This window comes from Aquarana catesbeiana, linkage group LG07 (assembly GCF_042186555.1).
Source record: "Aquarana catesbeiana isolate 2022-GZ linkage group LG07, ASM4218655v1, whole genome shotgun sequence".
Lineage (NCBI taxonomy): Eukaryota > Metazoa > Chordata > Amphibia > Anura > Ranidae > Aquarana > Aquarana catesbeiana.
The window spans coordinates 126,118,813-126,130,873 of NC_133330.1; the positions used below are offsets into that span (position 1 = coordinate 126,118,813).

A 12,061-nucleotide genomic window follows, 5' to 3' on the forward strand; every position below is an offset into this window, starting at 1 on the left:
AGTTAAACAAGGCTCAAATATTGAGGTCCCCGCCACCCCTCCCACCCCGGCATGTAACAAAATGATATAACAAACGAAAACAATTCTGTAAGAAGAAAACAAAAGGAAAAACAAACTTATAGTGGCATTTCAGTTATGTGGGTACATTGTGCAACCAACATTGGGGTGTGTATGATCCCCCTTGAGATAAGGATGTCAGTACCACTGTGAGGTGTGACTGCCCATCTCCCCTATTGTTCGCCACCAGTATGGCCTCTCCTGTAGCCTCTTCTCGTGGCTGAATTAATGTTCCTTTGTGACCTATATTTTTGGGATGGGTAGTGTTCACCTGGGGCTTAGCAGGGTTCAACCTGCTCATCTCGGTAATGCCCTGCAAACCGTGGGGGGAGGGGATACACTCTTATGCTCCTGTTAGCATGTTATCCTTTCTTCTTTGGTATCTAATGTCTGTCAATGTTAGTTAAGTCAACAGGTAGGTGTTTTTGTGCCCTGTCTATTCAGGTGAGTAGCTACATAGCGTCCTGAGACAGGTTCCTTAGCTTAAAGTGTCCTGGCTTAAGGTGCCTAAAGCTGATGTTCTGTTGACAAAGTGGGGCATTGTAACATCAGGGAGTGTTGATGTGGTCACCTCAGGTAGGGGGTGTTCACAATAGGATCCTCAGTAGGCATTGTGGGCAGCTGGATCCATCCCCTGGAGTAAAGGGTTGGCACCTCTGAGATCGCAGGTAAATGAGAATTCCCAGGTAACACTGGTAGGCAGTCTGTCTCTTGAAGGTGTCTCACTCTATTAGCGAGTATTTCAAGGAGACTGCCTCGTGGTTCACCAGCTCCAGGGAGGAGGGGGAGTATGGCTGGGCAGGAGAGGTAAGATGCAAGGGAACGGTCAGGGAGGGTGCTCTATATAGTGCAGTGTAAGGGGGGGCAGTCTGTGTAGTATTTACTTGCCTTATGACTCGCGTGCAGCCTCCAGGGATGGTGTTCTCTGCTGGTGGCAATTCCTTTGTGGTCTGGGTGGAAAGTTTCCTCTTCCCGCGGATGAAGTTTGTCGATCCTGGAACTTCGGTAGGAGTGTCAGCCAGTTCAGTATCACTATGGGGTCTGTGTCCTGGAACTCGAAGAGAGCAGGCAGCGAGTCCAGAGTGCGGATCGTGAACGATCTTTGTCCTTTACGGAATGTGACCGATAGGACGCCACATACAGATGGGGATACCCCCTTTCTCCTGGCTAACTCTAAAAGCGGCCTCAGCATGGCCCGTTGCTGCAGGGTGGCTCTGGTTAGGTTCGGTAGGATCTTTATCATTGCCCCATCAAATTCTGGATTGTCCACTTCCCAAGCTTTTGCGAGCTATGTGTTCTTTGTGGGTATAGTGGTGTAGCCGGCATATCACATCGTGGGATCTCAAGGGATCAGTCGATTTGGGGCCCAATGCTCTATTGATCCGGTCTAATTGGACCCGGTCTGGCAGTTCGACCCCTGCTATGCTCCGGAAGATGGCGATGGCCGTATCGGCTAGATCCTCTGCTGCGGTGGCCTCTGGCAGTCCGCGGAGCCGAAAATTATTCCTGTGGCTCCGGTCCTCTATGTCTTCAAGGTGGAGTTGTTGAATCACCAGTGCCTCTGAGTGTGCCCATTGCGAGTGTTTCCAGTGTGGTCACTCGGTGGCCCAGTGTGGATAGAGAGGTCTCCCCTGCCGTGAGCCTTGTTGAGGTTGCCTGCGCATCGGCCTTCACTGCTTTCAGTTCCTTCCTGTGAGCTGCCTCTATTTTCTCGATTAGGGCCGCCATGTCGGCCTTAGTCGGGAGCGATTGCAGGAGGGATTTTAGCTCCCTGTCTGCCCGGTATGTCAAAGAGGGAGAGTGTGATGGTCCTCCCGGATCTGAGAGGAAAGCTGATGGGATGTCGAACAATTACTCAGATTCCGAGTATTCTGCAGGTGAGGCCGGCAGAGTATGGGAGGCCTGATCTCTGGCTTGTTCGACACATGTGTCCACCATCTTGGGCTCTTGTGAGTTTAGCTGGGAAATTTGAAATAACCTCTGAATATCGCTTGCTGGCAGAGCTGGAGGTGATGATTTTGTGGGTTTGTTGTTTCTTTTTGCTGACCTCTTCTTTGAGGCATACATAATGTCCAAGTAAGTTGAATCAGCCGGGGTGGATGAGAGACGGCCGGGAGCTCAGCAGACACACGTCTCTATCCAGCCATGTCCAGACCACGCCCCCTCAATCCAAGGTTTTACTGTATCGTGAATGATCGGCTCCAAAGACCTTAACAGGAGGGGTTGTAATGCCATTTGAGAGAGTCCATGTCATAAATCCATAATGGAATTCCACACCTTGTAGGCAGCTGTGATAGTGTCTAAAAAGTGTTTTTATGGTGCTTTTTGGAGCAATGCTGCTCCCAGAAGAAGTTTAGGGTCAAAGTCCAGCATCTAGGCCAATAGATAACATATGGGATTTAGAGTGGTTAAGTTTGTACAGGGAGATCAGTCCAAAATTATCAAGCAATTTGCACAAGGGTGGTAGGGATCATTCCGCATATAATCCTATTTTGTGTTTAACTGAATTTATAGTTAGACCAAAGATTGAAGGGTGAGATCTAACATGTTCCACAAGACACTCCATGATTACAGAAAAAATTATAGGGGAGAGGGGACACCCCTGTCATGTAGAATAGGAAAGGAAGAAGATAAGAATTAGACATTTGCAGAATGGAAAAATTAGCTTAGTTTCGTTTCGGATATATTTTGTTATGTTACTAAACAAAACAATGCTGGCAATAGAAAATTCTGAAAAAAAAAACTGTATGGGGTCCCCACTTTAACAAATCACATTTAAATTGACTTGGGGTTGCAAATACCAGCCCAGCTATTTAAAAAAAAAAATAAGAATAGCTACTCAGAGGAAACAAAAATCTCTAAAATATGGATACCCACATCCTAACTAATATCAAGAACAATTTTTGGGAAAAGAGTGGGGCAGCAGGTTTTTCATGCTACCATAAAAAGACATTTCAAGGTTTATTAAAATCAATACATTTTATTTAACGTACACTTACATTAATAAACCATCCTTTTGGGACATAAAATACAATTCCTACTCCTACACCCCCACTAAAGGAGTCACCTCCAAAGGAAAATATCTCCAGAGGAGTTTAGGCTGTAGGCCACCAGGATCTCAACATGTTTCAGAATACAGAGGGGAAGAAAATACTGAAATACAAATAAAAAATGATAAATACATATACACACAAGATCATCATAACAAGTTCATATTGTGCACCTTTTAGACCATATTCAAGATCAGAGTAATGCGGCAACACTCACCCTAAGATCCAACCTAGCCGTCACACAGCCACAAGGGGCAGCATTAAGGAAAAGGACCCTGGCAAGCATGGGAGCAGACATACTAAGGCCACTGAAACTTCTCTGTGCACGTTATACTGTACAGGTATATGTAAGTTTATATAGCCCATTAATCATAACAAAATACACAAGTAGAACCTATGAATTTTCTGAGAATATTAAATGATAAGGACTGAAATATCAGTTCTACATACCAGCACAGTAGAGTTAGAAAATATGGTTGGTCCCAGTTGTGACAATAATAAATTAGATGCAGCCATGCTGAACCTCCACGGATAGGAACAATCCCTTTCCAAGGTATATAACAAATAGGGTGGATAGGAGTATATTAGTTGTTAAAAAGTACAGCATACCTGGAAATGAATAAAGGAATGTGAAAAGCTAGTAACTCCATATATAGCAATATTGTAGCAGTCTTCCATCCTCCATGTATAAAAGTCACAGTGGGTTGAGGCATATGTTCAACTAGATAGTAAAAGCCAAGTAGCTGAAGGATGGCTAGTAGAGTATAATCATAATGGAGACATGGTCCAAATCTTGCCCAGAGCCATATTCTGTAACAGGATACAAAGTAAATGCCTTAATGGTGTATACACCAGCACAAACTGCCCCAATACATGCTAATGTGAGAATGTGATGCCTCAACCCTCCTGTGATTTTTATACACTGGGGATGAAAGACTGCTAGGCTACAAAAGGGGGGGGGGGGGAGAGCGAGCGCCCCCTCCTCCTGAACCATACCAGGCCACATGCCCATCAACATGGGGACAAGATGCACTCCCTCCATATTGAGGGCATGTGGCCTGGTATGGTTTAGGAGGAGGTGGGTGCTTGCTCTTCCCCCCTTTTCTAGCCTGCCAGGCTGCATGCTCGGATAAGGGTCTTGTATGGATTGGGGGGGGGGGGGCTATGTTTTTTTTTTTTTTTTTTCAATTGTGGCATGGGATTTCCCTTAAAATCCATACATGCAACCCAGAGTCAGGGTATGGACCTCAGGATTCTTATTAGACATGTGCAATGTGTTTCGGTCCTAATCCATACAGAATCCAGCTATCCATACAGATAGCTGAAAGGATCCATCTGGAAAAGCCAAACTTGGACAATACAGCATTCATGTAGAGCAGTGTTTCTGAACTCCAGTCCTCAAGGCGCCCCAACAGGTCATGTTTTCAGGCTTTTCTTTCATTTGTACAGGTGATTTGATCAGTTTCACTGCCTTAGTAATTACCACAGCCGTTTCTTCTGAGGGAAATCCTGAAAACATGACCTGTGCGCCTTGAGGACTTGGAGTTGAGAAACACTGATGTAGAGCCAATGCACTTGATTAAATGCTTTCTCAGCATCGAGTGAGACTAGCAGGAAAGGTATTTAGTGGTGTTCCGCCCATTATATCAAGTTGATAAACAGTCTGGTGCCTTTAGAAGTCTGTCTGCCCAAGACGAAAACCACTTTATTAGGTTTACTAGGATAGGGGTAAATTTAACAATGGCGGTTGACTATTAGCTTGGTATACAACCTTGTATCTGTGTTTAAGAGAGAGATGGGATGGAAATGGGCTGAGAAGTCTGTAGTCTTACCTGGTTTAGGGATAGTGACTACAATAGATTCGAAGAATTCAGAGGGGCAAGATCTTTTCTCAGTTATACTTTTTAGAGAAGTAGTGAGGCATGGTACTAAGTGGAGTGTGAAGGGCTTGTAATATTCATTTACAAAACCGTCAGGGCCTGGGTGTCAGGACACCTGAGGCCAGGTGACAGATGCACATTGTTGGAGTTAGGAGCGCACCACTAAGGTTGTGGACCCTTTGGCTGACTGCTGCAGATGGAGCTCTGGGTGGTTCAGGAAAGCAGCTCCATCTGAACACTGACACGGGCCAAACCGGGAACTAGAGCGTAAGATTCCCCAGGGTGTGGAATCTAAGAGCCAGCAAGTTTTCACCAGAGCCTCTTGTGGTGAGGATGGATTTGGCTGCAGTTAACTCCAGGTCACGGCCCCTGGGGTCCCTGAGCTCATGTTCACGGACTGGCTCTGGTGGACAGAGTAGAAGCAGCAGTTCAGGGTTAAACACAGGATAGTCAGAAGTGTAGTGAAGTAGTCGTGTGGTAGATGATTATTATTTAGTTATTATTATAATGTGAGTAATTTCCAACAGCAACCCGATTCTTCCAGAGAGATGCATTTATTTAAACTTCACACAGAACAAAGTCCATAAGATACTTGCAACAGATGACAAAATCCAACAGAATAAATATAAAATAGGTGACAGGCACCTTCATAGAACCCAGTTCCGTCTGTCCTCTTCATGGAGAATGAAAAGACTGATTGCCACCTTATACACCGAAGGGATGAGCAATTCGATTGGCCATTTCTATTAGGCCTTTGACCCGCTTCTGTCTTTCAGTCTTTCAGAGTGACAGATAATGACCCCTAGCCGTAAACAGCTGCAGTCATAAACTGCCCTAATTTGCATTCTTGCTTAATAACATCAACATAGCACAGAGTCACTATCTGTCCCCTTTGATATGTGAAGTAAATATTGTTTGGTCAGTATCCCCTTTGATCAACAAGTCCCCGTTGTAGTGATATAGTAATGCAGTGGACTGATGATAATTATTTAGTTATTATTAAAATGTGAATAATTTCCCACAGCAACCCGATTCTTCCAGAGAGATGCATTTATTGAAACTTCAGACAGAACAAAGTCCATAAGATACTTACAACAGATGACAAAATCCAACATAGTAAATATGACAACGAACAGTAGCCTTCAGAGTCCCATTTGTCCTAGACTATTTCTAGACCTGTGCCTTCATCTTCATGGAGAATGAAAAGACTGAATGAATGCCAGCTTGAATGTCCTCTCAAGTACTGGTCTGACGGGGGGAGGGTTCTGCTAGGTCAATCAAATTGGCCTAGCTCTTAAAGCGGAGTTCCACCCTGAAATTCTTTTTTTCAGAATCAGACTCCTCTAAACCTATAAAAAAAAAATTGGAGGAAATTTTTTTTTATACTTACCAGAATCTGCCACTACCTGGTCCGCGGAGCTCCTCGTTACTTCCTCCCTCGCCAGTGCTCCTGGGAAATGACGTGTCATCATTTCCCAGGAGTCTGTGGGCAGTACTGTGATGTTGCCATAACAACGGGGCGGGACCTTCCTCCGTCGACACCCGTTGTTATGGCAACTTTAGAAACAATCGTCGCTATGGCCGGCGAATCGCGCATGCGCAAAATCGAGAGGTGCATGTTGGTTACCCAGCATGCACCTCTCCAAAACTAATCCAGGAAGAGATCTCGATTGGGCTTCACTTGCCCACAATCATGATGGAAACAGCCACAACAGGAGGCAGCAAATATTCAGTAAGAAATTTATATTTTTGCTAAATACATAATAAACATTGTATAATAGTTTTTGAATTTTATTAGTAATAATGACAGGATCAATTAAAAAAAATAAATAATTTCGCCGGAACTCCGCTTTAACATGAAAAAACTCAACTAGTAATTACTGACAATGGAATTTAGGGTCTCTAAAATGTTTAATAGGCCAACATATCACTATTTCCCTTGAATACCCCCTCAAATCTAATTACCATCAATATATACCTCTTCTATGGTGCTTTATCATCCTTAAGTATGTAAACAATGTACCCTTTGAAATGTTCAATTAGGTTAACAGTCCATACCTCACATACCTAGGTAGACTTGCATAAGATTAACACATCAAAGGGTCATCAGCTGTCCCTTTGATATGTTAAAATTGAGTTGGCTTGGACAACTCAACTGAATTCTTGGTCAATATGATGTTGTCCTACATAAATCGACCAACATATTACAACAAGGAGAACAAGCCAGGGTTGGGGCAACTAGCAGACAGGGATGGTCAGGAAGGCACGCCAAGGTCGGGGCAACTAGCGGAAAGGAATAATCTGAAGGCACCCCAAAGTCAGGGGAACTAGCAGACAGGAATGGTCGGAAGGACACGCCAAGGTCGGTACACAGAAGTCAGAGATAAACACACAGCAGGACGCCACACAGAAGCCTAAACACGACTGTTGCTTGGGCAAGACTGGCTTGCAGTGCACATGGTTAAATAGTGTTTACTGTTAGAGTCTGGGGTGGAGTCATGCTGAGAGAAAATTACTTAAAGCGTAACTCCACTTTTGTTGGTGATCTATGTACATTGCAAGGATTATAACAACATTTGTTGCGGATTCCTACCTTTTGTTATTCTGAAGAAATCCATGTGTGTTTGTCTGTGCCTCTGTACCGAGTGGGTCTAATGGGAGTGGTTTCATAATTAACTGTCAGGTGTGCAGCTGCAGGGCACTAATGAGGAAATCTGCTGGGCCTGCATCCCTGACATTTTTGTTGCAGGGGATGCCTGAAATCTGACTTGTATCTTAGGCAGACTTTTGGGAAAATTGGTGAGCCAATCACACAAGCAGGAAATTATGTTTCTGGGGAGTGGTCAGTTCACACTCCAGGTAGCCATATTGCAATGCATTCTCAGAAAATTACAGTGGCTGCAGATTGAAAAGGAAAGGGAACTTTTATTAACACTTAATTACAATATGATTAGTGTCACAATTATATGTGCTATATTATTTTTTCTTAATTTGATTTTTTTTTTTACCCACAAAAGTGGAGTTACCCTATAAACACACAAGTGGGAGGGTACGGTCCCTAAGCTGATACACAGACCAGAGAGGTGAGCAGACAAACAGGACATGAAACATTACCGTAGATTCATGATACTGGGGATTTATGTACTATAGCGGTAAGGATTTGATAGCTTTGCAAACTTCTGCTTCAGAGAATGGGGAGGAATTATCTTGAAGTTGTTCAGTGGTTAAGTTGGTGAGCTGGATGGAATCCAGAAAGATTTGTATTGCTAAAGGGTCAGGAGGGTGAGCAGCAGTTGAGTCTTTTAAGTTATAAAGGGCAGAGTAATGGCTGCATGACTGTTCTGCGATATCAGAGGGGTTGATGTGTTTACAGCCTCTGATATCGCAGATAACAGGAAAGGAATTTTTGACGCTGCCTGTTGATTTTTAAATTGTTTTGCGAGGTAGGCTCCAGGTTTGTTCCCTAGGACATGGGAGTTAAAGAGGCAAAGTCTTTTAATATCAAAATTGTGAGTTTTTTTTTAAATAAGGAGCTAAGTTGTTTGCAGTGTTATCATATCTGATCAACAAGGAGGGGGGTCGAAACAAGTTTAATTACAGGATTCCAGGTCCCGAATTTGGCAGTAAGCTGGGAGACCTGTCACATGCATCATTTTTCTCATGGGCTGGGATTTTAATAAAGAGGCCCCTAATGAAGGCCTTATGGGTATTACATAGGGTAGTTGGGTCAGAGAGGATGAGCAGGAAGAATTAGAAGTCCCAGATCTATGAAAATAGGTGCATGGTCAGACCACATTATGATCCTAATTTTAGCAGAGGTGAACTTATCAACAACAAAAAACATACAAATTCTAGAATACACTTTATGCATAGAGGAATAAAAGGTATAGTCTCTTTTGTTGCCATGGATACAGCGCCAAACATCATACAGATCTTCATCATATAAAAGAGAGAAGAAAGTTGGGGTAGGTTTACAGGAAGGATTGGTAGAATCTACAGAGGGGTTTGGTACGGCGTTAGAATCACCACGGATAACTAGTGATTGAGATTTGTAGGCCTCTAATTTTTGCAGCAGGGATTTGTAAAAAACATTTTTGGAATGTATTAATAGCATATAGGTTTACTATGATAATAGGGGAGTTATTTATGGTCACAGAAAGCATAAGAAAATAGCCTAGAGGGTCCTCTTCTGCGCTATAAAGTTGAAAGGCAACCGTGTCTTTGAAGGTGCAAATTTGAGATTTCCTGCTTTGTACTCTGCACATGCCCAAGGACTTACAACTTTTGTTTTATGTTTTTGAGCACTGAGCATGCCCAGGGACTTTCCATTTTGAGAGCATCCACTGGTGAGGGAATGCACTGGACACCTTCGCTGTCATTGTGCTATATGCTGGGTGTCCAGTGTGCCCCTGTGACTTTAAGGAGGGGTGGGCTCCCTCCAGGCTCACCTGCCCTCTGCCTATCCATTATAATGCAAGTGCTTCCACTCTGGATGCTCTCAAAATTTAGAGTTAGGATTACAGAAAATACCAGGGGGTGCCTCGATGGGGCTCTGTAGCTTACGCATGTATTTGCAAATGTATGCAAACTAAACCCTTGTTTTTAGTGCTTACTGTTACACAGGACAATTCAATTGGTTACAGGCTGGTTGGTAAGTTGAACTGGGAATTTCTTTAGTTTTGTTTTGCATGGGTTGCCCTTCCATGTGCTCCTTGCTGCAAAGGCCACTTATAGGTGAGGGCAGTGGCCATTTGTTTGTACTGTTGAAATACTGGTGAGGGGATGCACTGGGCATCTTTGCTGCCATTGTGGTATATGCTGGGTGTCCAGTGTGCCCCTGTGCATTTTAGGAGGGCTGGGCACCCTCCAGGCTCACCTGCCCTCTGCCTATCCATTATAATGCATGTGCTTCCACTGTGGAGGCTCTCAAAATTTTGAGTTAGGATTACAGAAAATACCGGGGTGCATTGACAGGGCTCTGTAGCTTAGGCATGTATTTGCAAATGTGTGCAAACTAAACCCCTGTTTTTAGCGCATACTGTTAGACAGGACAATTTGGTTGGGTAGCAGGCTGGTCGGTAAGGTGAACTGGGAATTTCTTTGGTTTTGTTTTGTATGTGTCCATACACAATATTGGTGTTTTCAGGAGTATAGTGGCAGTTTTATTTCTGCCTATAAACTCCCCTGACACAAAATGCCTGAAGAGGTGGCTTCTTTGAGCTGCAGTGTGCATGAAGCCCAAAGTTGCATCAAAGTTGCACTACAGGAACAAAACTGTAATACTTTCCTATTAGCCCAAAAAAAAAAAAAAAACACCTCAAAAACAAGTGTTCAAAATCTCAATAAGCACTGCAAAACGTAATAGAAAAACACATCAACTACAATCTGCATAGATGTGAACCTTGGAGAAGGGCAAAAGTTCCAGTAGTATGACCTCACTTCCCCCGGCACCTGTGCAGAGAGCTAATGAGGACACTGCAGCCACCTTGGAGATTCCCCTTGCCTGTGGAACTACAGAGGCCAGCAGAACTTTAAAACACACAAAAATGAAAGGAAATGACACACTTACAGGAGTTGAGACAGGTAGGAAGCCACTGAGATTTTTAAAGCTTCTTTAAAGCTTGTATGTACCAGAAATCCTTGCCCCTGAGACCACCAGAGTGGGACTCTCTCCATAAAGACTCCTTTAGAGGCTGAACAGGAGAGACTTCCAGCCAGGAGAGGCTAGCCTGGTAGGGCGAATATGGTAAGGGTGCAAGGTCTTGTCTTTCCTATCTTGTCAGATGAGGAAAATAAAAAACAGAATGAAGTGGGGTGCCTCTCCTTCAAATTTATAGCTAACCAATCCTGAACACCCTTTAAAAGTCTATGGGAGAAATCAAAAGTGCTAATTTTAAAGGCTTATATGCAAGTTATTGTCATAAAAAGTGTTTGGGGACCTGGGTCCTGCCCCAGGGGACATGGATCAATGCAAAAAAAACTTTTAAAATGGTCGTTTTTTCAGGAGCAGTGATTTTAATAATGCTTAAAGTCAAACAATAAAAGTGTAATATCCCTTTAAATTTCAAAGCTGGGGGGTGTCTATAGTATGCCTGTAAAGGGGCGCATGTTTCCCGTGTTTAGAACAGTCTGACAGCAAAATGACATTTCAAAGGAAAAAAGCCATTTAAAACTACTCGCAGCTATTGCATTGCCGGTCCGACAATACACATAGAAGTTCATTGATAAAAACGGCATGGGAATTCCCCACAGAGGAACCCCCGAACCAAAACTAAAAAAAAAAAAAATGATGTGGGGGTCCCCCAAAAATTCCATACCAGGCCCTTCAGGTCTGGTATGGATATTAAGGGGAACCCCGGCCAAAATGTAAAAAAAAAAAAAGACGTGGGGGTCCCCCTAAATTTTAAGGGGAACCCTGCTCCAAAAAAAAAAAAACGGCGTGGGGTCCCCCCAAAAATCCATACCAGACCCTTATACGAGCACGCAACCTGGCAGGCCGCAGGAAAAGAGGGGGGGACAAGAGAGCGGCCCCTCCCTCCTGAACCGTACCAGGCCACATGCCCTCAACATTGGGAGGGTGTTTTGGGGTAAAAAAACACCTTGTCCCCATGTTGATGAGGACAAGGGCCTCATCCCCACAACCCTGGCCGGTGGTTGTGGGGGTCTGGGGCGGGGGGCTTATCGGAATCTGGAAGCCCCCTTTAACAAGGGGACCCCCAGATCCCGACCCCCCCGTGTGAAATGGTGAGGGGGTACAAAAGTACCCCTATCATTTCACTAAAAAAGTGTCAAAAATAACAAGAGACAGTTTTTGACAATTCCTTTATTTAAATGCGTCTTCTTTCTTGTATCTTCCTTCATCTTCTTCTTCTGGTTCTTCTGTCTCTTCTGGTTCTTCCTCCGGCGTTCTCATCCAGCATCTCCTCCGCGGCGTCTTCTATCTTCTTCTCCTCGGGCCGCTCCGCACCCATGGCATGGGGGGAGGCTCCCGCTCTTCTCTTCATCTTCTTCTCTTCTTCATATTCTTCTTTTCTTCTCTTCTTCTCTTCTTCATCTTCTTCTCCGGGCCGCTCC

General features: G+C 44.1%; 1 protein-coding gene across 1 annotated transcript in view; it reads right to left on the reverse strand.

The window, feature by feature from the left end:
* Nucleotides 1-3,638, reverse strand: part of POLDIP3 (DNA polymerase delta interacting protein 3) — a gene marked incomplete in the record, with an annotated part of 573,953 nt that extends 570,315 nt beyond the window's left edge. The window contains 1 exon segment of the mRNA XM_073592662.1: nucleotides 3,558-3,638. Coding sequence (XP_073448763.1) covers nucleotides 3,558-3,623 — 66 coding nt within the window.
* Nucleotides 3,639-12,061: the final 8,423 nt, after the last annotated feature.